We start from the raw sequence: 26,880 nt of genomic DNA, 5'->3' as shown, positions 1-26,880 counted from the left end.
ATGAACTTAGGATTGTTCGGAAGCCACTGCATAAGACTCAATACACAGGTAATTCTTGGAAGGAGAGCTCTTCACAGTACTTAATCATGTGTGCAACCTTCAAAGAGGAAATCTGGCACGCCTGCCCCGGAGAACTAGAATCTGTATGAGAACGGAGCCTGTGTGCTGCAGTAAGCCTGGGATGGGGATACACGGAAAGCGACACTTTTCCTTTCCCTGCACCGAGACTTCCCCCACCCCACAAACTGAAAATGGTGGTCGAGTCTGGGAGAACAGGATCTACTTCTCGATTTGCAAACACTCTAGACTGTGATTGTAAGTCCCAAGTGACTTGTTTTGGAGTCGCTGGGCAAGTCTTTAAGACACCCGGGAAGGTCCTGATGGCAGGCGAAGAGCTGAAAACGGGGCCCTTAATACTCAGAGCCATCTCATTTTAACCTTCAAAAGCAATTGCAGCCGCCGCACATCGCTTTTGGCCTGCGGAACAGGTCAAGAGCAAGCAAGGCTCCTGACATCCACGAAACCTTTTACAGAGGAATGCTACCTTAAAAGTGGTGTCTACTGAAGAAAACCAGGATCAAGGAACTTAAATGCCATTTTCCCCCACCACATCATTTTAGGCAACAAAACGTTGAGATTTGCCCTTCTGCTTCTGGGAAGAGTCCTGTTTACACACGGACCAGAGGTCGGAATTCAGACACCCGTACGCGGGCGAACCGCCGGCTGGCGGAAATAGCCTCCCTGAACTTCCGGCGTCCACTGCGGCAGGCTGGGGGAAGGCAGGCGAGCACGCAGGTCCGTCTCAGCCCGGAACCGGTCCTCCCGCGGGCGCAGCCGCCGGGGCGCCCTCCCCCCCACCCCTGAGCGCCCCGACACCGCTTCCAGAGCGAGCGCCGGGGGACTGACTACCGAGGAGCCCTGGCGGCCGGGGACCCAGCGCGCGGCCGGAGCGAGGTCACCCGGCGCTTCCGGAGACCTTGGCCGGGCGCCGGCCGCGGTCCTCCACCAATCAGCGGACGGCGGGCCGCAGCCCTCCACCAATCAGCGAGCGGCGGGCCGCAGCCCTCCACCAATCAGCGAGCAGCAGGCCGCAGCTCTCCACCAATCAGCGGACGGCGGGCCGCAGCCCTCCACCAATCAGCGAGCGGCGGGCCGCCGGCGCGGGGCCACGCCCCTGCGGTCGGCACCCAGGGTCCCGCGGCGAGGTCCGGGGCGCGGGCGCCTCCGAATGTCAGGAGCCGGACGCCGCTTCCGGGAAGGAGGGAGCGGGCGACGGGCGGGGACACACGCCTGCTGCCGCTCCCGGAAGCCCACCTCCGCAGCGCAGCCTGACGGGAAAGCAGCCTTCCGGTGTGGAAAGCGCCGCCGCGGAGCGGCTCGCCGCCTCCCCCCCCTTCTTCCCCCCGCCGCGGGGCACGCCGGGAGAACGGCGAGCTCCGGACAGCCTTCCCGGAAGTGGGTGTGGGTGTAGGTGGGCGTGCGGGTCCCGCGCCCCTGTTCCTGCTAAGTCCCGCTCCTGTGCCGGAAGGAGGGCGGGTCACGTGGCGCCACTGCGGAAGGAGCGGGAGAGGGGCGGGGCAGTGGGCGGGGCGGCCGGGTCACGAGGGCCGGGACGCCGCGGCCTCTGCGGATAACCCGAGATGGGGACCTCCCTGGACATCAAGATTAAAAGGGCGAATAAAGTGTATCACGCCGGGGTAAGTGGAGGGGCCGGGGACGCGTCTGCGGCGGGCGGCGGGGCCCAGGCCCGAGCCGTCGCTCTCGGGCCGCAGAGCCGGTGCGGAAGAGCCTTGCGAACAGGCCAGGTGGGCTTCGGGCCCGGGTCGCTCCTAATGCAAAGCTCCGCTCCGAAGCCCGTCGTCACGTCAGGAGTCGCCACCCTAGAGAGACCCGCGGAGACACGAGCGGTTGTGACACCGGCTAGCGTCTGCACGCAGTCCGGTGCGGTGCCTGGCCATGCAGAAAGCAAGGCGGGGCCGAACAGGGAAACATCCCGGTGAACAGCATCTTCAACGGATGCTAAAAACTGGAAACCTGATCGTTACAAAGATTCCAGTGACCCATCCCACTTCCACCCTCTGGACACAAGGCCACGTTTGGTTTTTTGTCCAGCTGTCAACATTCCAAGACCCCCTCCCCTCCAAAAAAAACCAAAACCCCAAACACCACCAAGGTACCATCACCCCTGAAAAAAGGGACTCTGGACTCTATGGCAAGATGGTAGATCACTGCCAAAATATTTAATGAGTTCATAAAGGAAGCAGTCTGGCCTGCCTCAGTTCAGGGACACTGTCCAGCTGTTGCCCCATTCTTAAGAAAACTGGGGCCGAGGAAGTGGCTCAGATGGTAAAATAGTTGCCAGCGTGCACAAAGCCCGGGGTTCAGTCTGCGGTGCTGTGTAAAACCAGATGTAGTGGTGGGTGCTCTGTAAAAGCAAATGTGGTGGATGCCTGTACTCTTAACCACTGGGGAGTGAGAGGTAGGAGGACCAGAAAGAAGTTCACGGGCATCCTCAGCTGCATATTGAGTTCGATACAAGCCTAGGATCCATAAGATCCTGTCTCAGAAAAGATAAGGGCTGGAGAGATGGATCAGCTGTTGAGAGCAGGTACTTACCTTGGAGGCAATTCAAGTTGGCTTCCCAGCATCCATGTCAGGCCACTCGCCACCACCTGGAACTCCCACTCCAGGGAGGCTTGACACCTCTGGTCTTTGCACTTGCACTCACATGCAGATAGCCACTCACACAAGTGTGTGCACATAATTTGAAATAAATAGTTTTAAAAGGTAAGGCAATAAATTGTTTAAGGTGAAACTACACTTAAGGGGATGACCAAAATACAATGCACAACCCTGTCAAGCAGTAACTTTGTATCAGTGTTGAATTTCCCGAGTGTGTCTTAGTTATGAGGGAGCCCCTTCCATGTGCTGAACTTCACCACAGTAACTCAGAATGTCTAGCCATAGAATGAGTGGGTGTGCATATGTACCTGCCTGTGTGTACAGACCAAATGTAACAAATGTAAATGCAGCAAAAAACCTAACAGTTCTGAGTCCCCTTGAGAGCTGTGTGGCTGTGTGGCTCTACTTTTTCCCCAGGTAATAGTTTTGTAGAGATAAAATTTATGTGCAGATACACACACATACTAGAGATATAATTTGGAAAAAGCAAAAATCAGCCCTTTATTTTTTCTACTTATTTGTTTTGTTTTTTTGAGACAGGGTTTCTCTGTGTAGTCTTGGCTGCCCTGGAACTCAGAGGTGCACCTGCCTCTGCCTCCCAGAGTGCTGGGATTAAAGGCTTGCGCCACCACACTCAGCCTGAAACAGCCCTTCTTATTTATTTTTAACCTTTGTATCCAGTACCTGCTACTTAATAGGTGTTGAAAACTGTTAATTGATTTTTATAGGCATTAATCAGAAAAGAACTATATAGGTACAGTGTGTATACTGTACCTGTACATAAGTACAAACTACTTTATATGTATGAATACTATTCTAGATACTAGTCATTCTTTTGTTTGTTTGTTTTTCTGAGACAAGGTTTCTCTGTGTAGCTCTGGCTGTCCTGGAACTGTCTCTGTAGACCACGCTGGCCTTGAACTCACCGAGGTCCACCTGCCTCTGACTCCCAAGGGCCTAAAGGTGTGTGCCACCACCGCCTGGCCAAAGACCTTTTTAATTTATTTTTTTAATTTTTTTCTTTAATTTTGAAACTAGTCATTCTTAAGAGGATGAATAAAATAAATATAGGGGTAGAGATTTTAGGATTCCTGTAAATAAGGTTTTCCCTGTAATTGGGGAACAAAGAATAAATTGGAGTGTTCATCCCAAGGTATGTGGCCTTCTCAGCCTTGTTCCCAGGCCACCTTCCCCTAAAGGTCTTCCCGTTAGGTTGAAAACTTGACTTCTAATTCCATATTTCCGCCAACATTTTTAATTTTCTGTGGGAGTATGTAACTAGTACTATTTCATAATAGCACTTATTTATATGTGTATGTTAGTGTGTGTGTAAGAGACAAACAGACACTGAGTCAGTCCATTTTCCTGTCCACCATGTGTGTCCTGGGGATCAAATTTGGGTGTACTTGGCGTCAGGTACTTCCTTGTTTTTTCGGTCTGTCTGTCACTCAGGTTGACCTGGAATTCACTGTAGCTGAGGCTGTCCTTGAACTTTCAGCAGTCCCCCTGTAGTAGCACCTGGAGTGTTGGGATTGCAGTCAGGAGTCACCATCCTTTATTCCTAAGTCTAGGACTCTGGGTCTTAATTCTCATCGGTAGGAAGGAAACAGCACCTACTCAAATGCTGTATTTTCAAAACTGAGAGATGGTACTTCCAGGCCAACCATAAATTTGACCCATGGTAGAGGCTCAGATGCTACGTGGTCATATTGTTCTATTTTTTTCCTACACCCCATAGTTTGTTCACCCTCAGAACTATTCTGCCATGATGTGAATATGGCCGCATCCCAAGTGCCTGCTAAACAGTGCACTGTGCCAGATCCCTGCCACTGTGGACAGGAGGACTAAGGGTCAGCATCCAAGCAGGGTGTACAAATTCTAGCACCTTTGAGCCCCAAAGTGGTGATTCTCTATTTTTTGTGTGGTGCACTAACAGGTACTTGAACAAAACTGTGTGTGACATTGTGAGTTACGTTGTGTCTTTGGGACACTGGATGAGCTTATTGGCCAGAAGAACCCTGCAGTGAATCTTCCCGTAATGTAAATATAGCTCATTGTTTTTATGAATTCAGAATGCCTTATTCTTAAATCTGATACATGTACTCATGAAAGTGACACCATTGAATATTAGAGCTGTGAAATAAAAAGGAGGTATACTCCCAGCACAGCCAGGTTATTATGACAGGGGATTCCTGTGCTATGGGCTGGTTACTGTTACCTACCTCCCCCCAAAAGATCCAAGAACTCTGTTCATTTTGTCTTACTTGGCATGGATGTAACTTCTTAAAAAATAAAGAGAGCTGGGTGGTGGTGGGGCATGCTTTTAATCCTAGCACATGGGAGGCAGAGCCAGGAGGATCTCTGTGAGTTCCAGGCCAGCCTGGTTTACAGAGCGAGATCCAGGACAGGCACCAAAACTACACAGAAACCCTGCCTCAAAAAAACATACATACATACATAGGAGAAACCTTATATACAACAGCTCATTATAAGGAAAAGTTGCAAAACTGAGATGCTGTTTAATAATGAAAGCTCAGGGCTGGAGAGGTTGTTCAGAGGTTCAGAGCACGGCTACTTTCATAGAGGATCCTGGGTTGATTCCCAGAATCTACTTAGTGGCTTATAGCCAGCTCAGGATCCCAGTTCCAGGGGACCCCACACCCTCTTCTGACCTCCAAGGGCACTAGGCATGCACATAGTGCACAGTCATACGTGTAGGTAAAACACTTGTACTCATGAAATAAAATAAATCTTTAAAAAGAAAGAAAGCGTAACTGTTCTACATTATTGTGGTTGTTTGAATGAGAATGGCCCCCATAGGCTCACATGTTTGAGTACTTGGTCCGGAGTAGGTAGAATTGTTTGAGAAGCCTTGTTGGAGGAGATGTGTCACTGGGATTTGAGGTTTCTGAAGCCAACACCAGGCTCAGTCTCTCTGTGTTGGATTTATGGATCAGGATATAAGCTCTTAGCTGCTGCTCTCGTACCTGCCCGCCTGTCTGCTGCCTGCTCCCCACCATGATGGTCATGGACTCACCCTCTGAAACTAAGCAAACCCCCAATTAAACACTGTGTTTTGTAAGTTGCCTTGGTCATGGTGTCTCTTCACAGTACTAGAACAATAAGTGACCAGGACAGTTGTCCTGCTAGATTTCTAACAAATGAACTGTAGTATGTGAGAGTATAAGACCGACATCTTCAAACTGGGAGGGATTGCAGGGTCACGTGGAGGTTCTGCACCATTAGGAACTGTAAGTGGACCTCTCTCCTCACTTGTAACCTAATACTCCTGAAAAGGCTTTTTTTCCTGTTTCATAACCTAGTGCTCATGTAATACACGAAAGGTGCTTTGAGAATTATCCCAGCCTGTTGGAGACTGGGCTGCAGCAATTGTCTCTATGGTTCTGTGCTTGTCAGTCACGGCTGCTCTTGTGCCGACCCGGACACTGGATGGCCTGCTGGCCCTGCAGGCTGTTTCCCTTCGGCTCTGCCGCTGGGTAGGTCTGTGCACGCCATGCACCCTGCACATCGGTGTGATGAGCCCCGCTTTCTCCCTGCTGAGCCCTTGGTGGTTCTTCCCATCCTCCTCCTGCCCCAGCTTTACCCTGAGTTCTGTTCATGCTGCTCCTTAGGCCTCTGTGTGACCCGAAACCTGCATCCCCACCCAGTCTATGGCTCTAGTGTGCAGTGCTTCACGCCGAGCTGTGTCACAACCAGCCCAGGACCCAGGACCCAGGACCCAGGACCGTCGGGCAGGTGCTCCCTGTGGGAGTTACTTCTCACATGGCTGAGATAAAACACCCCACAAAGGCAGCTCGAGAGAACAAGGTTGATGTGGCTCACAGTCCGCTGGGTGAATTCATGGTGGAGGGGCTTGAGGCAGCTGGTCCAGTCGTGTCTGCAGTCAGGAAGCTGAGGATGTCAGTGCTCAGCTACTTTTCTCAGTTTCATTCTTTCGTGTAGTTAGGGTGGGTTTCCTTACCCCAGTTAACCTAATCTAGATAGTCCTCACAGGCCCGCCCAGAGGCTCGTCTCCTAGGTAATCCTGTCGAGTTGACAATCAGTAAACATCACCACAGCCTCCCTTTGCCGACTCCTCACCTCTCGGTACCCCATCAATGCCCCAGGCTGAGTCAGCACCCTACGGGTCTGTCTGTCCTTGGCTTCCACTGCAGCCAAGGCACAATGCTTTGTGGGTGGTCCCAGTGCCGGGCAGCTCAGAAGAAGGAGAGGGCATGTGTTGGGTGGCAAATGTGACTGCAAGTTGAACATCTGGGGATAGTCCTCCCTGACACCCATCCCTCAATGCCGTATCTTTGCCCTTGGTTATCGACTGACCTCTTAGCAAGGTAAGTCACTGAGACATTCAAAGTGAAGCCACTCTTGCCTTTTTGTTTGTTTGTTTGTTTTGTTTTCCAGACAGAGATCTCTGTGAAATAGCCTTGGCTGTCCTGGATCTCACTCTGTAGCCTAGATCCTCCTGCCTCTGCCTCCCTGAGTGCTGGGATTAAAGGCCACCACTGCTGCACAGATCCACTCTCCAATAAGAATATAAAGTTCTCCTGGGAGTCTGATGTAAAAGGCTTTGATTGTAAATAAAGTGAGATAATGCTAATTATTCAGAAATATTATTTATGTGATTGGGTATGTGGAGGTCAGAGAACATCTTGTGGAAGTCAGCTTTCTCCCATCATGTGGGTCCCAGGAATTGAACTCAGGCCATGAGGCTTGGCAGCAAGTGTCTTTACCCACTGCACCATCTTGCTGGCCTTGTTCTCAGGTGGATTTTAGGGCTCTGGAGTAGGTACTGGAAACAAATACTTAGTACATTTCATAGACACAAGGTACGCCCTGCCCCCGAAACCCCACAGAGCACAAGACGTGGTACTGTCTTCCGGTGTCGGTGTGGGCTGACCTCCACTTCTCTCCCTCTTTCGCTGTTTCCTGTGTTGTAAGCGGCTTTGTGCCGTCGCAGTACCATTTGCTGGCAGCATTTCTGAATCAGACTTCAGGTGGGATCTTAGCAGCCAGGACTGGGGGAGTATCTGGAAGGTGCCATTAGGGGAAGGGCCCAGAGCTTCCTCCTCTGTCCAGGCCTGACATCACTGTTGCTGGGGAGGGTGGAAAGGGTTGTGACATCTGCACAGATGTGTGGATCTCTGAACAACATTGTTGAGGGAGAGGTGCTGTTCTGACTGGACGCTGCCTCTCGTCCCCAGGAAGTACTCTCTGGTGTGGTGGTCATCTCTAGCAAGGACTCTGTCCAGCACCAGGGAGTGTCCTTGACCATGGAAGGGACTGTCAGCCTGCAGCTGAGTGCCAGAAGTGTGGGTGTGTTCGAAGCCTTCTACAACTCTGTGAAGGTAAGAGCCGCGGCGCCGATGCTGTGCACTCGCCGTGTGCCTGGGTAGCTAGGGGCGCTGTGAGGCTCATGGCCTCACACTCAGTTCTCACAGAGCCGCCCTGTGAAGTCAGGCTGTGCTGCTCCTGGGTCCTGCTAGCAGACGTTTGCATGGGTGCTGCCCCGGCTGGTGCTGGGTGACTTGAGCCACCCAAGGGCAGAGCTTCTCAGAAATGCTCGTGGCCTGTGCCTCTTGCCTGTCGATCACACTCTCTGTACACTGCCCTGCTGAACTTCACACTGAGATGCACTTTGAGCAGGGAGCTCTTGTAGGGTAGAGTTTATATTCTAGAAAGTTCCCCAAACTTAGGGTTTGTTTCTCCCTGAAGGCTGTGTGAGCTCTAGTTGAGGAAGAAGCCTGTGAGGAGGAGCACTTGAACTTAGGTTTAGTGGTGTCCTATGGTTTTGCATCTGTCTAATTGTAATTCATTAGGAATTTTCTCAGGGTGATGTTAAACCAAAGCTTTAAAAGCATGAAGCAGCCCGAGGTGACGGTATGTGCTGTAGTCCAGTGCTCTGGAGGCCGAGGCAGGGGCAATGAGAATCTGAACTTTGAGGCCAGTCTGCATTATACAGGAAGGAGACTCAATCTCAAAATAAAATAAAATAGAGATTGTAAAAACTCGACTTCCTGAATGATATTCCTATTTTCCTCACTGTGGACCCCTCTGAGGAGTCTATGTGGGAGCTGGGGCTAGAGGAGAAGCCTCCCCTGCCCCAGAGCTGCAGTGCTGAGGCTGAGGACCGAGAGGAGGCTGAGGACCGAGGGGAGGCTGAGGACCGAGGGGAGGCTGAGGACCGAGAGGAGGCTGAGGGCTGTGGGACTGGGTACCAGTGCTGGGAGATACCAGCTAAGGAGTAGTCCCGGGCCATTCGTCGGCCAGCCCGGCCAGGCAGCCTCATGGTAGGCCTGCTTACTTATTCTCCATGTAGGGTTCTCAGGACAGTCCAGTGAAGCGCTGGAGCAGGAAACAGGCACACCTGAACTCAGTTCCTACTGTGGACAGCACCTCTGTGGCTGGGTTTGAACCGTTGTTGGAGCAGTGAGATGGTTCAACAGCTGACAGCCTGAATTGGATCCCTAGGATGACCTACACAGTGGGGAGCAAACTGAGCTCCACACACACACACTCACACATACACACACACACTCACACACACACTCACACACACATTCACACTCACACTAAATTAACTAAATTTAGTAACAATTTTTAAAGAAATGTACCAGCCAGGCAGTTGGTAGCCCACGCCTTTACTCCCAGCACTCGGGAGGCAGAGCCAGGCGGATCTCTATGAATTTGAGGCCAGCCTGGTCTACAGAGCGAGATCCAGGACAGGCACCAAAACTACACAGAGAAACCTTGTCTCGGAAGAAAAAAAAAAAAAGGAACCAATGTGCAGACTCTGAAGACAGAAGCAACTTGCTGTCTGTGTCCAGCCCCAGCCCTGTGCTTCCGACACAGAGGAGCAGGTGTATTCGTGTCCCGGTGCTAGCGTGACTGCAGGGACAGACAGACAGACCCAGTGTGTGCTGATGGCTGAAGCTGGTTTGTGTTGACAGCCGATCCAGATTCTCAACAGCACCATAGACGTGCTGAAGCCAGGAAAGCTCCCCAGTGGCAAGACTGAGATTCCCTTTGAGTTTCCTCTGCACGTCAAGGGCAGCAAAGTCCTGTATGAGACCTACCACGGCGTGTTTGTGAACATTCAGGTGAGTTCCTGCCCCACATACTTGACACCTTTATTTTTCTGCTGAAGACAGCGTGACCATTTGCCTTTACTGACGTAGTTGAACTCAAACCCTAATAATGATTAATTCCAAGACTGCTCATGTAGATGCTGTATCCATTTCTTATTCGTCCTGCTAACTACTTTTATGTGTGACATACTATTTTTGCATTGTGAGGGATTAATTCCAAGACTGCTCATGTAGATGCTGTATCCATTTCTTATTCTGTCCTGCTAACTACTTTTATGTGTGACATACTATTTCTGCAATGTGAGGGATTAAACCCTGAGCCTCACACACACACTGCAACACAAAGTTACACCCTGAGCCCTGCGACCCTTGTGTTGAGTAGGAACGATGGTTATTACTTCTTCCTTAAAGTTCCTTTGTTTCTCTGCATTTTTCTCAGGCCACAGTGACACCATCAGGGGCCCAGATCTGCTTCAGGCTCTTTCTGGTAGCACTAACTTGTCTGTTTTAGTCTTATGAGTATCTCTTTGTGTAATACCCAAAGGCTGCCGCTTCAACATAGGCTGTATTCTTCATTGAGCAAATCTTGTAAATGAGGGGAAGTGGATTTATGACTTCCTGTCTACCTCTGCTGTGAGGGATGGCTTTCCCAGTTGCTATTGTCTCGGGAGCAGAGCCCAGTCATGACTCAGCCAGAGCCCCTTCCTTCCTTCCTTCAGTGCGAAGAAAGGTACTTTTGTGTAGTCTGCCTTGCTAAGTGAGAAAGCCCTGAGTCTTAGGATGCACAAGAAAGCAGGAGATTGGACAGTTGTTTGATTTGTTAATCAGGTTTCAGTTAATCACATTCGGACTTAGTAAATACCACACATTCGCTTAAAATCTAGCACATTAAAAAGAAACTTAAAACCTTTGGGAGAGTTAACTAAAGGTTTAGCCTCAGGTGAAATTCATGAAGTGCTTGAAAATCTGTCAAGGTGAATGACATAGGATGCTGAACTCCATTGCAAAAGCTGCCTTTCTATGAAAAAAAAGTTTCAGCCCTCTTTCTTCAAGTAATAACACACACACAAGGATGCATTCACACATAAAAATAAATCTAAAAAACAAAAATGGTGCTGGAAAGTGGTCCCAGCGGCTAAGACTGGGTACTGCTCTTGAAGAGACCCAAGTTTGGTTCCTAGCACCCACGTGAAGCTGTTCACAAGTACCTGGACCTCAGCTCCATGAGGGCACCTCAGTGCATATGTGTATACCAAAGACACACACCACACATCCACATGATTTCAGAACCTGAGTGGCGGGCAGGCACTAATAGTTCAGCAGGTAGACATGCTTGCTGCCAAGCTGAGTTCCGTCTGTGAGCCTTGCGTGATGGGAGGAAGAATCAACTCCTTAGTTGTCCTCTGATTTCTGCATGTGGGCGCACACCACACCCACCACACACACACACAAAGAAAATTAAAAGGGAAACTTATTGGAATAAGATCAGTTTTTCTGGTCATAGTCTCTTTTGTTTGTTGCCACTTAAGAGAAAAAAAACTGATTTATTTAAAGTTAGATTGGAAGTCTCATCCTTTTCCAAATGCTACTAAGAATATAAATGTAGAGTGTGTTCCCTGACCGTGTATGTACTGGGGCCTCTTAGGTGCATGAGAGTGTTAGTGTGAGGCCAGTTCTCTGGCAGAGCTGATGATGCCCCCACCCTACTTTTTTCTTGGTCATCAGATTTTCCCACTTCAGGGTTAACCTCAGCTACAGCATGGAACTGTACCTAGCCCCAAATATCTTAAAAATTTGTAAAGATGCAATTTCTTTTTACCTGAGCCTCAGGCTTATCACCACTTACCAGTGATTAATATTTTTTCCGTGCAGCTGGAGTTGGAACCCAGCTGTGTTAGGCATGTGCTGCATCCCTGAGCTGCATCCCAGCCTGGCCATCCTGTCTCATCTGTGCTTATTTCTGAGTCGTGTGAAAGTCAGTTGCATGGTCTCTGTGCACTTCCTGTCTTAGTACTTCAGCATCTGTCTCCAAAACCTGGAGACTACACAGAATCATACTTAACATTTTTATCAAACGATCGTAGACTCACAGATAGCTCATATGCAAATGTACATTTTCTCTTGAGAAAATCTACTTAGTAGAATCTAGGATTATGGCTTTTGCTCCATGTCATCCATCCATCCATCCATCCATCCATCCATCCATCCACCCACCCATCCTGTATTTGACAGGTCTTTCCTAGCTTCCCTGTCAGTAAGCAAGTATCATCCAGAGAGGACCGGGACTTGCTGTGGTCACATGGCTCATCTCAGCATAGGGATTCCCAGTGTATCACTCATGGCGCATATTTTTTGCCATACTCTTCTGAAGATTACATCAATGTACATTGTTTACTTTTGTTTTGTTTTTCGAGACAGGGTTGTTCTGTGTAGCCCTGGCTGTCCTGGTGCTTGCTCTGTAGACCAGGCTGGCGTCAAATTCACAGAGATCCACCTGCCTCTGCCTCCCAAGTGCTGGGATTAAAGGTGTGTGCCACCACCACATGGCAAAAGCTTTGTTGTTAAATCCTAATACTTTCTCAAATTATATAGACACAAGAAACTTTTTCATTATAATTTGGGTTGTATTGTAGTAGTGTAATGTAAATATCATGAGACAAAACCAAGGGTTGAAAGCGTAACCGATTTTAAATTCCTGACTTGCGGAGGCTTGCTTGTTACTTCCTGCTGAGTTCTGCTCTTGTGGCCATACTTGCAAAATTTTATATTATAGCACAGACATATAACACCACCATGTCTGCTAAAATCTCATATCCAGAATTAATTTTTAAAAACTCTAGTCTCCCTTTTCACAGTTAAAAATACTGTGTGTGTGCGTGTGAGTGTGTGTGACTGAGTGTGTATGTGAGTGTGTGTATGAGTGTGCGTGTGTGCGTGTGTGCGTGTGTGTGTGTGTGTGTGTGTGTGTGTGTGTGTGTGTGTGTGTGTTGGAGAGATGGTTCAGTGGTCAAAAGCACTCACTGCTCTAGCAGAGGACCAGAGTTGAGTTCCTAGAACTCACAGTGGGCAGCTCACAGCCGCCTGTACCTCTTGCTCAAGGGGAACCTCAGCGTCTGGCCCCCGTGGGCAGCTCCTTCACCTGCACATACACACATGTAGACAGCCATACACAGCCACATAATGTTTTTTAAAGATTCATTTATTTATTATGTATACAGTGTTTTGCCTGCATGTGTCCCTAGAGGTCAGAAGAGGGTACCAGATCTCATTACAGATGGTTGTGAGCCACCATGTGGTTGCTGGGAATTGAACTCAGGACCTCTGGAAGAGCAGTGCTCTTAACCTCTGAGCCATCTATCCAGTCCCAGTCACATAATTTTTAACCTTAAAGAAAAATCTGAGCGGGGCTGTGGTGGCACACGCCTTTAATCCCAGCACTCGGGAGGCAGAGCCAGGCGGATCTCTGTGAGTTCGAGGCCAGCCTGGGCTACCAAGTGAGTCCCAGGAAAGGCACAAAGCTACACAGAGAAACCCTGTCTCGAAAAACAAAAATAAAAAAATGAAATAAATAAAAGAAGAAAAGAAAAGAAAAATCTGAACTTGTATCTCTTTTGATATTTTGCTGGTTCCTTAGGACCTAGAAAAGCTAGTTATAGAGTGAGAAGATACAGGGGCTGGGGGTTGGTGGTGGTGGTGGCCATGGCGGCAGCGGCGCCTTTAATCCCAGCACTCGGGAGGCAGAGGCAGATGAATCTCTGTGAGTTCGAGGCCAGCCTGGTCTACTGAGTTCCAGGACAGGTTCCAAAGCTACACAGAGGAACCCTGTCTCAAAAAGAAGGAGGAGGAGAAAGAAGAGGAAGAGAGGAGGAGGAGGAGGAGGAGGAGGAGGAGGAGGAGGAGGAGGAGGAACAACAGGGTTTAGAATAGGCAGATCTGGGCCTGAGTTACAGTGCTGCCGTCACACTGTGAAGGATTTGGTACAGGTTTGGGCAGTGGGCAGGGGTTGGGCACAGACTGTCACACAGTGACTATCTGCTGAGTGATGAGCACAGGAGTTGATGACTGTCCTTACAGTAGCCTTGTGACAGCTCCTTCGTTGTTTGTTTGTTTGTGAGACACAGCCCAAGGAAAAAAAAAAGTTTATTTCATATGTGGGTGTTTCCCTGCATGTATGTCTGCACCGTATGCATGCAGTGACCATGGAAGCCAGAAGAGGGTAACAAATCCCCTGGAACTGGAGTTAAATAAAGATGGTTTTAAGCCACTGTGTGGACACTGGGAATCAAACCCAGGTCCTCTACAAGAGCAGCAAGTACTTTTAACCACTGAGCCGTCTCTCCATCCCCCCTGTAACAGCTCATATATCAATACAAAGTTAACCGAAACAGTAAATGAAGGAGAACTTGACCCTTCTATAACATTACACTGAAGTTAACCTCTGTTTCGCCTTGCTGCCCCCTGTAGCTAGAGTTTTCCTGCCTTGCCCACAGTCAAGGCAAATCTTTGTCACCCGCCAGTCCCACAGCCACTCAGACCCAACCAAGTAAACACAAAGACTTATATTGCTTACAAACTGTATGGCCGTGGCAGGCTTCTTGCTAACTGTTCTTATAGCTTAAATTAATCCATTTCCATAAATCTATACCTTGCCATGTGGCTGGTGGCTTACCAGCGTCTTCACATGCTGCTGGTCATGGTGGCGGCTGCAGTGTCTCTCTGCTTCAGCCTTCTGCTTCCCACAATTCTCCTCTCTCCTTGTCCCACCTACTTCCTGCCTGGCCACTGGCCAACCAGTGTTTTATTTATTGACCAATCAGAGCAATTTGACATATAGACCGTCCCACAGCAGCCCCCTCCAACAGATCACATGACTCATTACTTTACAAATCTTTGGTCTCACACTTAATGTCTAGTGACCAAAGTGGATGCCTGTGACTCATAGCCTTCCTTTCACAAATTGTAGAGTAAACTTAAATTGACAGGGGCCTATGTCATGGAATCAGAAGTTCCAGGAGAGTGGCTTGGCCAGATTGGTGACCAGGCCCCAGAATGTTTGAGCTTGGCTTTCCCGTGTACTGGCTTTGTCCTCGGGACGTCTTGTCCCTTGTCAGAGCAAAGCTGGCTGTCACTGGACAGGTGGAGCTTCCACCTTCTGGGTCCGTGACTCAGGAAGCCAGAATTCTTTCTTCACGTCCTGTGAGTGGTTCTGGCTTTACCTCGCACTTCCCAAGCATTGATGGAGGTGGTAGAGGCCAGACTGAGAAAAGAATCCAGACAAGCTAAGCCAGGAGAGGAGGCTCACTTCAGTGCGTGTGATGTCCAAGAAGTGGGGCTGTACACACACACACACACATACACACACACATACACACACACACACACACACACACACACACACACACACACACACACACACACACACCAGTCTCCAGTGAGCTTGTCAGGTTTGGGGAGAACAGATTGTGGTCTTACTAGAGAATATATATACTGCACATACACATAAATAAATTTTTAGATCCTTGCAGGCAAGAGATGATTCTTATAAAAATGTTTTATCTCCCTGTAGTACCTCAAATATACAGGAACTTATTTCATGTGGAAATGTTGTTCTTAAGAATGTAGGCCGGGCGGTGGTGGCGCACACCTTTAATCCCAGCACTCGGGAGGCAGAGGCAGGCAGATCTCTGTGAGTTTGAGGCCAGCCTGGGCTACCAAGTGAGTTCCAGGAAAGGCGCAAAGCTACACAAGAGAAACCCTGTCTCGAAAAACCAAAAAAAACAAAAAAAAAGAATGTAGCTTCTTACAAGATTCATAGCCATGCGTACAGTCCTAGGTTTTTCCTATATGATTAAAGCAACAGGTAAGTCAATTAAACAGGAGTTATATGAGGGTGTGGGGTCTAATTTATAACGCTGGGAATGGAACCCAGAGTTTTGCACATGCTGAGCAGGTGCCCAGCCGCACCCTGGCTCCCGAAGTTGTTCCTAAAGTCTAGCACTAGGGTGGTTTCTGGGCTGCCTGATTTAAGGCCACAGTTCCTGTGCCACAACCAGGTAACTTAGTGGCCACACTGCAGTGCCCAGTTCCTGAGGAGGACAGAGGCTCCTCACAGCAGGAACTCCTCTAGGGGTGACAAGCCCAGAAAAGCCGCCACACACTTGGAAAAATGAACAAGCCAAAGGCAAAGCCAGCGTCCCCCATGCCCCTGTCTCCTGCCCTTTGGTTCACCTGGGGCTCCGTCTGCAGAATGATGGACAGGGCTGGGAAGACCGCTGGGAACGGAGGCTGGCTCTGTGGTGCCTGGACATGGACATTAATTAATCCCAGTCTTCTTACTTCTAGCTGTCTCTGAATTTTAAACTTTTAAAAATACCATTTTTGTTTCTTCTTTAAAATACACAGGAATAGTTTGTAGGATTCCCTGGAGTTCTGTTTTTTCTTTTTTTCATGTTATCATCCATGGCTTCTTGTTGGTAAATGAAAAACTCCTCAGGACAGTGTGGCTGAACTTGGCTCTGGCCCCTCACACTCAGCATCCAGAGTGGAGCTCATGGATCCCGTCACAGGTCCACGTCCATATCCCCGGGGTGCAGAGGGAAGCTGCAGCTCAGAGGGGTTGTGTTGTGTCTGGGCTCACACAGGTGGCCAGCTGCGTCAAGCCTTCAAGCCTCTGTGCCCTGCTACCTGTTCTTACCTCCACACCCTGCCTGTGGGAACAGCCGCATGTGTTTTGTTTAGAAATGCCCGTAGTTTGCAAATTAATTCCTCTCGGGTATATCAACTACATGAAACACATCCATTGGCTAAAGGTCCTTAAAGTATGTTGACTGCTTGTCCTTTGGACGTTGTGTCTACTGAGATGACGCTTGCTTCTCCTGCTTCTCCTCTAGTACACACTGCGCTGTGACATGCGGCGGTCCCTGTTGGCCAAGGACCTGACCAAGACCTGCGAGTTCATCGTTCACTCTGCGGTAAGCCCCAGGCTCTCTTGTGAGAAGTGGGGTAGCACCTGTTCACAAGCCAGCAGGCGGGGTCCGGCGGGGACGCGAGGCCCCATGGGACACTGGCGACATGAGCACTATTTCTGTGGCTCAGTGAGTGACACCCAGCTCTGGGTCCGCACCTCAGGAATCCCATTTTATGACAAGCAGTAAGCACACTGTTCTGTCTCTGCAAAGGAGACACCCACCTTGGCCCTCAGGTTGCTGTGGCAAACACAGAGACAGACTGCTTTCATGTGAGAACACGGGATGTGCAGGCCTGTCTCTTTCCGATCCTCACACTTTTTGCCTAGATGTTGCAGTAACAAATTCTTAAAAATGCCCCTCCGTGCCGTCTTGGGTAGTTGGTCCCTGGCCTCCGCTGCTGTAGTTACTTGGGGAGTTCATAACAAGTAGGCTGATGTAGGCAGGCCATACCCTACATCAGCAGTTCCCAATGACCCTTTCACAGGGGTCACCTAAGAACGTCAGAAAATACAGACACTTACATCACAGTTCGTGACAGTAGCAAAATTACAGTTATGAAGTAGCAACAGAAATAATTCTATGGTTGGGGTCACCACAGCAGGAGGAACTGTATTAAGGGGTCGCCCCATTAGGAAGTTGGAACCACTGGCCTGCGTGATCACAGAGAATCAACAGTGGTAACACTTCCCCTTGGTGTGACGTGTGGTGACAGATCCATCCCCAGAACAGTCTCTCAGACCTCACTAGGGCTGATGTCACAGAGGCGGCCACGTGCTGGCCCTCATGTCCTGGGAGCACCACTGTTGGCGCTGGCCAGTGGTCAGTCTGTCTCCTCGACACCCTGCTGTTCCCTCCGTCAGACTGGTGTCCAAGGAGTCCAGGGCTGAGGTAGGATCCTTGAGAGGGACCTTGGAGGAACCTGGCTGGAGAGCTACCTGGGACGGTGCAGCTGGGTTGCTGGACAGTGTCAGCCAGAGGAACTTGCTCTGAGGCTTCAGGGAGCTGGCCAGGCCTGCTCCACATCCTCTGCGGGAGCTCTGTGGACGGGCAGGGGTGCAGTGCCGTGCTCGCTCATGAGCGTTTCTGACCAGGCTGCTCCGTATGCCATCGCCATGTTGGTGCTGGGTGGAGCCCACTGGATCCCACCGCCGCGCTGTGCACCTCGGTGAAGAGGGACTCGGCAGGGCGTCTGTGAGGGTGGTTGGCGGGTCAGGAGGGTCCCACGTGGATTTGTGTCACACTGTGATGTGACATCTTTGGGATGCTCTGAGAGTGGGTCACAGTGCAGGATGTTAGCCAGGTCGTCCCCAGGGCCCTCATGTGCATTCCCTTATTTGGGTAACACATTTTTAGGACCCCTAGTATTGTAGTTACCTACTTACAGCTCCTAATTTATGTAAAATATGATTAAATTGTTTTGGTTTTGAAAATTACATGTTGTAAAAGATGGCTATTCTTTTTCCATCAAAGGTCTTTAAGTAATCTACGTTCAAGTGTTTGGGCTTTATGTCCTAAGACAAACTTAGAGCCTTTTATGGCTATAACATGGAAAGCTTTATTTTTGTGAAGAACAGTGAGTCTTAACTCAGCCCTGAGCCCAGGGCCTCTCTGAAGTCCCTACCCTGTGCGTACAGAGCCCTCCTAAGATGATCAGGCCCAGAGCAGTGACTGCATTGTCCAGGGCCCGTCTGTGTTCATGGTATTCTGTCACCACAGGGCCCGTCTGTGTTCATGGTATTCTGTCACCACAGGGCTTTCAAGAATCCTGTTAGTCAAGCACGGAAGCTCACGTTTGTGATTCTAGCGCTCAGAAGGGAGGATGCTCACCAGGAATTCAGCTTTAGCCTGGGCTACATGGTGTGCTCAGAGCCACCCTGTGCTGTGACAGAGTGATGAGATCCTGTCTCAAAAAAAACAAAGAAGGCTGGCAGTGGTGGCGCACACCTTTAATCCCAGTACTTGGGAGACAGAGGCAGGTGGATCCCTGTGAGTTCAAGGCCAGCCTGGTCTGCATAGTGAGTTCCAAGACAGCTAGGGCTATGTGGAGAGACTCTGCCTCAAAAATAGGTAGTGGGTGGGTGGGTGGATGGATGGATGGATGGATGGATAGAAGGAAGGAAAGAAGGAAAGAGAGAGAGAAGGAAGAAAGAAAGAAAGGAGGGAGGGAAGGAAGGAAAAAGAAAGAAAAGAGAACTGTTATTGGAGGCCTCACAGAAAGGCTACAGTTTACTTTGGCATGTGGTTTGCAAGTTCAATGTTCCTTATGGGCAGCAGGAAGAACATTCTGACAAGAAAACGGGCTGTGAACCTGTTGAGCTAGAGTGTGTTGAGAAGAGAGCTCTGTGGAATAAGCCTTTGGGACGTGAGTGGACTTGGCACACTGGCTGCGTCCTCTCTGCATCTCTGGGTCTTGGGTCTTGCTGGCCTTTTGGATCCTGGCCCTTGGCTGTGGTTCCAGACAGGCTTCCGTGTAGCCTGGCCGTGTGAATGGATTCTGGAATGTTCCTTCTAGTAGGAAGCTCTCTAGCTAATGGCAAGCAGCACTGGCCAGTCTGGTTCAACTCTGCACATAGCGAGCAAGTCCTTGAGCTCCATGTCCCTTCTCTGTCACATGTGAGGTGGCCGCAGCTCTTGTCTCCCAGCCTCACCATTCTGCTCCCCATCTCTGACTTCAGTTCTGAGCCCAGAGGGTCTCAGGTGGAGACATCGGGCCCCGGCGTCCAGATGAGACAGTACTGGGGGAGGGTTTGTTTGGAACCACATCCCCTGCTTCTCACCACCGCGTCCTTCCAGTTAGTCTCCTGTGCTGCCGTTCATTTTAGTCAGAAAGGAAAAGCCGCTCACCCCCAGGTCCGCCCTGCTGACTAGGGTTTTACCTCCTTTTCAGCCTCAGAAGGGGAAGCTGACTCCGAGTCCCGTTGACTTCACGATCACTCCGGAAACCTTGCAGAATGTCAAAGAGGTACTCATTCCTCACTCACACTTGTGTGTGGTGGCTTTCCTGGTAACTTGACCCAGTTAACTGCCCAGTTGTGAATTGAGGGGTCAGTGACAGAGTTTCTGATGGTGTTTGTACCCAAGGGGGTTTTTGAACTGATTTCCTATTGAGCTCAATATTTACTTAGGGGAAAGACAGTCCTTTTAGGACTCCTCACATGCTCATGACCTCGTTCTCGTGCCATGATGATGTCTCACTGCATTGCCCTGGCTGCCTCCTGCAGCCCTCGTCCCGGGCCGCAGGCATGCACGACTGCATTGCCCTGGCTGCCTCCTGCAGCCCTCGTCCCGGGCCGCAGGCATGCACCACTGCACCCGGCTGGCCTCCTGCAGCCCTCGTCCCGGGCCGCAGGCATGCACCACTGCACCCGCTGGTCTCTTCTGTAGCCCTCGTCCCGGGCCGCAGGCATGCACCACTGTACCCGCTGGTCTCTTCTGCAGCCCTCATCCCGGGCCGCAGGCATGCACCACTGCACCCGCTGGTCTCTTCTGCAGCCCTCATCCCGGGCCGCAGGCATGCACCACTGCACCCGCTGGTCTCTCCTGCCTGTGCACTGAGCCCCACTCCTGCCCCTCCCGTGCCTGCCCCTTATTTCCCATGGGACTCTTGGTCTGCACTGGGTCTTGGCCTCTCGTCCCTTCCTGAGGCTGAGTTTGCAGTCTCACTGGCATTCCTGTCAGAGACATGTTCCTGGGTGTGGACAGCAAGGACACCGGACAGGGCAGCACCAGCAGATGCTACCCGGGAGAGGGACCCAAGTGTCTGCAGGACTCTTGAGAACGACACTGGAAGGCACTTTTTTTACAAGCGGCCTGAAGTGGGTGAGCCTCTGCTGCTATCTACTTTTCTTCCAACACTTTCCAAGTGTTTGAGAACTGCACTGATCTGGTGGCCGCCACCCCTGGGTGACCACGGCCCCTCAAGATGCGGCTGGCTGAGAGTGCCCGCCCCGTCCCAGAGACTCGATGTGAACAAGAGAACACAAAGCGACACTTACACTTTTTTTTTTGGAGACGGTCTCATGTATCCCAGATTGGCCTTGAATTACTTAGGTGAAGATGACTTTGAACTTGTGACCCTCCTGCCGCCACCTGAGTGCTAGGATGACAGACACTTGCTTCTGTGCCTGGTTTGGAGGCAGAGTCCTTGCCTGCCAGGCTTGCAGTGTTCTAGCTGAGCTACATCGTGCATACTTCTCATCAATTGTATGCAGACGTGATAACGTTTTAGATGTAGTGTTAAAAATTTTTAGTGTGGTACCAGGAAATTTCAAGTTGTACTCATAGGCAGTTACAGATTCTAAGTGATGTTAGATTTTGGCTTATGTTGGTTCTACTGGGTAGTGGGACAAGACAGAGATGAAGACTCCCAAACGGCTGTCCAGCTCTTTCCTTCAGTACCACTGCGGGTTCCCCTGGCCAGCTTCCTGACTCCAGAGAGAGTCCAAAGCTTTTCATCAGGCATGGGTAAAAGCTGCTCATTCAACATCCCAGAAATAAAAACAACTGCCTTCAAACTTGCCTCATTGGGAACAGTGTAAAACTGACCACTTTTTTCTTTTTTCTTAAACCTTTTTTTCTTTTCTTTCTTTTTATTTATTTATTTGTTTATTTATATGTTTATGTATTTATTTGTTTATGTATTTATTTATTTATGTATTTATTTCAGCTTGGGGTTGAGGGAGTGGTTGTCCTTAAACTCCCTTGTCAACTTCCCGGGCTTTCTACATTTTATGTCTTGTTGCCTGGTGAAGGAGCTTCTCCAGTCAGTGTAGGCCGTGAGTTGATTCCCCAGAGCTGACCGTGTCTGTTTGTCCTTTGTGTGTACAGGGTGGGTGAGGATCAGTCTGGTGTCCGCTGGCAGGCGGTAACCCCGTTGACTACCCTTGTTCTGTAAAACAGGCTTTCAGTGCTTCCCAGAACAATTACCCACCCTGGTGTTCAGTCCTTCCTTGTACCGACGCAACTGGGATAACTAACGATAACTAACGGCTCTTTTCCGTCTGTTCCTGAGGTCTTGTTTATCTCCTTTTCTGTAGAGGGCCTCACTCCCCAAATTCCTCATCAGAGGACATCTCAACTCCACCAACTGCGCAATCACGCAGCCCCTGACAGGCGAGCTGGTGGTGGAGCATTCGGATGCTGCCATCCGGAGCATAGAGCTTCAGCTGGTGCGGGTGGAGACCTGTGGTAAGGCTTCTGTCTGTCACCCTCAGGCAGTCCTGGCGAGGATGGAGGTGCTGGGTGGTTTTAACACACGAGGCTCCCCTTGGAAGTCTCTGCTCTTGTGAGGTGGATGCTCTCACGCTCACTTGTGTTCCTTCTCCTGGAGTTTGCTGATGTGTGTGTGCCTGAGCCCCAATCTCAAAGATCCTAATTCAGAAGTGCAGTGGTGTCGGGGAATTGGGATCCGGGCTTTAAAAACGCTTCCCTTGATTCCTGGGAGTGGCACAGGAGGTTCCCAGAGCCCTATGGAAAAACAGTGAAGTAGGGCCGTGGCCACACATCATGGATATGGCAACCTCATTTGCTGATGATGGCCATGCTCCTGTGCCTAGGCTGCTTAGGGAAATTTGAATAGCTTTGGGCCACAGAGACATAGCTTTGCTTTGAATGCGCTTCCCAAAAGCAGCGTATCAGAAACTTAGTCCCTGGCAGGGCAGTGTTGAGAGTGAGAGCTTTGGGGAGTGACTGTCTTCCTGGCGGTTATGGCTTGTCTCAGGAGAGCACTGGTATATGGCGAGCTGTACTTCGCCATGTGACAGCTTCTGCCATGTTGTAACACGGCCCAGAGCGGTCAGATGCAGAACATGTCTCTGTCCCCACTCTGGTGTGTCTGTGACATACGTGTTTGGGCCCCTGGGAGGCCATAAAGGAGTGTGGATCCCTTTAACTGGAGTTAAGAGGCTGTTGTGATTTGCCTGATGTATGTGCCGGGGAAAGATCACAGGTTCTCTACACGAGCAGGAAGTGTTGTCAGCCACTAAGCCCTCCCTTCCTGTAGTCTTAACATGGTGGAGGACATCACGTCATAACAGAGCAGATGTGCCAGAAACCTCATTTTCATAACAAAGCTGTTCCGATGCCTACTCACTCCCAAAGACCCCACTTGCAGTTAATCCTTGAAATGGTAATTGGGGCATTAGGTTCCCAGCCCCCCAAGTCTTGGGAGCACTGTCACACCAGTGTGGTGATGTTTGAGGAAGTGAGAAGTTCCAGGGAGGGACTCCCCGTGCCGAGGAACGAACTGCGTTTGTGTTGGTAAATGTGTTGGTGCCCTTGGCACAGCACTGGACCGGTTTGTTGAGCAGTTTGCTTTGGGGTCGTGGTGTCCTGACCCCATGGTGTTTCCTCTTTCCCAGGGTGTGCAGAAGGCTACGCACGTGATGCCACAGAGATTCAGAATATTCAAATTGCTGATGGGGACATTTGTAGAAACCTTTCTGTCCCTCTGTACATGGTCTTCCCCAGACTGTTCACCTGCCCAACCCTGGAGACCACTAACTTCAAAGTGGGTAAGCCGTCTAGTGCCCGGGAAAGGGTGTGGTCCATAGGGAAGAAGCACCCTGCACACAGACGCCCTGCACACCACAGGCGCCCTGCACACCACAGGCGCCCTGCACACAGGCGCCCTGCACACAGGCGCCCTGCACACCACAGGCACCCTGCACACCACAGGCACCCTGCACACAGACGCCCTGCACACAGACGCCCTGCACACAGACGCCCTGCACACAGACACCCTGCACACAGATGCCCTGCACACAGGCGCCCTGCACACAGATGCCCTGCACATAGACATGCAGTAGTCACAGCCTACTACATTCAGCTCTTTGATTTCTCAACAATGCCTCAGTGAGAAGGTGCATGTGCAGGACACTAAAGCCAACTGAAGCCAAGCAAAGACACCCTGAGTCTATAGAAAAAGCCATTCCAGTTGTCATGAAGGTAGTGTGTGACCAAATACCTAAAACAGTAAAGGAAGGTGGGTTTATTGTGGGTCATGACTGGGGGGGTTAGTCCTTGGTGGTGGAAAATCCACTACTAGAGGCTGCCTGCTCACATCTAGGTGAACCAGATGACAGATAAATGCTGGTATCAGGTTTGCTTTCTTGTTTTCTTTTTATTAAGGCCAAGACCCCATGCCATGGATGGTGCCACCCACATTCAAGGCAGGTCTTCCCTCCTAAGCTAAACATCTCTAGAAATTCCCTTGAAGGTATACCAGATGTGTCTCTTACATGACTCCAGATCTGGTCAAGGTGACAATGAAGGTCAACCACAGTGCACTCTTTGACAGCCTGGCCAGAACACAGCATCCTACAACAACAGCATTCATTGCAGCTTCAGAAGTCCCATGATCTAAAGACCAGAGCTGCTTCTGAGACTCAGCTGTGAGTCCTTGTAAGATCAAAAGACAAAAAGCATGCTCTGGACATAGGCACAGAACCAACATTCCCACTCAGAAAGAGTAACAACAGACCAAGGCAAAAGAGAGAGAGAGAACGTTGAACCAAAGCAGTACTGAAGCCCAGCAGGTCAGTCAGATACCAAGTCTGTCACCATGGCTGGCATCGGGGCTCCAGGAGCTCTGGGTAGCCCCACCCATCCAGCTCTAGTGCTGCAGCAAATGGAATTGCTGTCTTTGGCCAACTTCTCTTGCCCGCAGCTTTCCTCGGCAGAAGTTTCTCAGTCCTTGCTTCTCCAACATTCTGGGGCTTCCCATTGCACCTTGGGTACAACTTCACAGCTTCACAGTGGTCTCTCTCAGGGCCTCTTGTGGGAAACTGACCCTGGCATGCCCCGCCTGGCCTCTGGCTTTCTGAAACACTTGTACAAATTTCCATAACACCATCACCTTAGCATTTTGCACACCCATAAAGCCAGCGTGGATACTGCTGCCACATTGTTCTGAGCTCTGGCCACCTTCTACCACAGATGTGGTGGCCTCTGTGCTCCTTGGGGACTGACCCTGGGAAAACACTTCTCCATGGTTTTTTTTTTTAATGCCACTTATTATTTTTAATTATGTGTATTTGCATGGGTCCATGTATGAGTATGTACACCCCAAACCCTGCCCAGAGCTGAGTTTCTGCAGTGTGGTGCTGGCATCTCTTTGCCCATACCAGCAAAATTAAAGACAGGGCTCAGTTTTGTGTGGGGTACTTCCTCTTCACATTCATCCCGGGATGTGACTTTACCTGTAAAGACTGAAAAGCCAGTGAAGGAAGCTTGTCTGCGGGAATGGAAGAGCCAAGTGTTCCAGCAAAGGCCTCCTCAGCTGATGGCAGATGCGCAGCCGCTGACCCAGCTCTGCCGCTCTCCTTGTTCACACAACAGATCACCAGGGTCGTCTTGTAGCATAGGCCATGCTGGAACTGACTCTAGCCCAGGCTGGCCTCAAGCTCACTGCCCTCCTCCTGCCTCAGCTTCCCGAGTGCTGGAGCTGTAGGTGTGGCCACTCTGTCAGGCCCACACTGTGGGCCGACAAGACAGGTAGAGAAGCTTAGGGTGGCAGTCACATGCAGTATGGGGTCTCACTGGGTCTGCAGAGAGTCCAGGGAGACACTGAATCCCAGGCAGCACCTGGACATTGCCTCACTGTGACTGTTCCCAGTGCTCAGTGTGAGTGAGCGTCTCTCTCTTCCCTGCAGAGTTTGAGGTTAATGTGGTGGTCCTTCTTCATGCTGATCACCTCATCACGGAGAATTTCCCGCTGAAGCTCTGCCGGACCTAGTCTGGTCATTTGCTCACACGTGGACGTCTCTCCGATCATCTGCTCACACGTGGACGTCTATCCGATCATCTGCTCACACGTGGACGTCTATCCGATCATCTGCTCACACGTGGACGTCTATCCGATCATCTGCTCACACGTGGACGTCTAGCTGGTCATCTGCTCACACGTGGACGTCTATCCGATCATCTGCTCACACGTGGACATCTCTCTGATCATGTGCTCACACGTGGACGTCCATCCGATCATCTGCTCACATGTGGACGTCGCACGAGTCCTCTGCTCGGACACCATCCCTGGCAGCCTATGTTTTCGTGATTTCTCCTCACTGCCTCAAAGCTCGCTTCCTTCAGGTGCCTTGCCTCCGCCCTCTCCTCTGGAATGCAACAGGATTTCCTCGTGTGTGTTGGAAGATCACAGAAATCTTCCGACAGCTCCAGATGTGCCTGCTTCTCTCTAGGTTCAGTGAAGCAGTGGTGTCTGCCGGTGAGATCCGCTGGCCAGTGAGACCACGGAGCAGAAGGAACCCCCCTCCAGCTTGTCCAGACTCCTGACAGCGAAGGGCTGCAACCAGCAGGCTCATAGGTTGAACCTGTGATGCCCTCTAAGGAGTCAGTGACTTCCCCTGGAAATGGGGAGCTTTTTCAGAACCTCTTGAGTTCCTGATAATGTTTCACTAGAACTTCAGATTTTTTTAGGGAACTAGGAAAAAACAACAAATGCCCTTGTTCTCACAGGCGTGAGGGAACCTGTGAATGGTGGCTGGTGCTGGAGTTTTTGTGGTCTGTTGCACTGGCGTGCACACTTGATGCTGCCATATTCCCAGGACATACTGGAAGGCAGGGTGGTTGCAGAAGGGGACGCATGTTGGCTGCTCATTACTAGGTGATTTTAGTGGCAGGAGACCATGCTGAGGAAGGATGATGGACTTGGCCTTCCCTGACCCCGAGGGACCTGTGCTTTGAGCAGGGGTCTGGCCTGCAGACCTTTCCCTCAGCCTCACTGTGAGCCAGACCGTGTGGAGACAGTTGTGATCTTGCTGCTGGTCAGGTGGACCACAGTGAGTACTCTGCACACTGGCTGGCTGGCCTGCCTTCACAGCTCCGGGGGGCCGGGGGACAGGCCCTGAGTGACCGCTGATGGGACCTGGGGCTCCCCAGGGAAACTGAGGAGACTAGCCGAGTCACCTGACAGTGAGTTCCCAGACAGTGTGTTTTTGATTTGTCAATTTTTTATGCTTGTGTCACAATACTTACCTATCCTTGATGTATTTAAACAAAATCAAGTCGCCAAAAATGGAGGCCGTACTTTCTGATCAGTTTGCAAGGAAAAGTCATCTTTAATGACCATTTTTTTTAACAAATAAAGAATGCTAAACAGCTTTTTAAAATGA

At 50.4% G+C, this 26,880-nt stretch overlaps 1 protein-coding gene across 2 annotated transcripts; it reads left to right on the top strand.

Moving 5' to 3' along the window:
* The first annotated feature begins 1,580 nt into the window (after positions 1-1,580).
* Positions 1,581-26,880, top strand: Vps26c (VPS26 endosomal protein sorting factor C). 2 transcript variants are annotated; one of them, XM_042259607.2, is made up of 8 exons: positions 1,581-1,697; positions 7,902-8,045; positions 9,648-9,797; positions 16,676-16,756; positions 19,641-19,715; positions 21,790-21,940; positions 23,113-23,265; positions 25,405-26,880. In XM_042259607.2, exons 1-8 carry the CDS (start codon positions 1,641-1,643, stop codon positions 25,485-25,487), a joined length of 894 nt encoding a protein of 297 aa, XP_042115541.1. In that variant the 5' UTR covers positions 1,581-1,640; the 3' UTR covers positions 25,488-26,880. The 2 variants fall into 2 exon arrangements, with proteins under 2 accessions (XP_042115541.1, XP_076405384.1); XM_076549269.1 differs by lacking the exon at positions 25,405-26,880 and adding an exon at positions 23,882-24,288.

Source organism: Peromyscus maniculatus, chromosome 12, assembly GCF_049852395.1.
Source record: "Peromyscus maniculatus bairdii isolate BWxNUB_F1_BW_parent chromosome 12, HU_Pman_BW_mat_3.1, whole genome shotgun sequence".
Taxonomy (NCBI): domain Eukaryota; kingdom Metazoa; phylum Chordata; class Mammalia; order Rodentia; family Cricetidae; genus Peromyscus; species Peromyscus maniculatus.
Note: the sequence above shows the minus strand (reverse complement) of the source record. Positions and strands in the feature narration are given on the sequence as shown.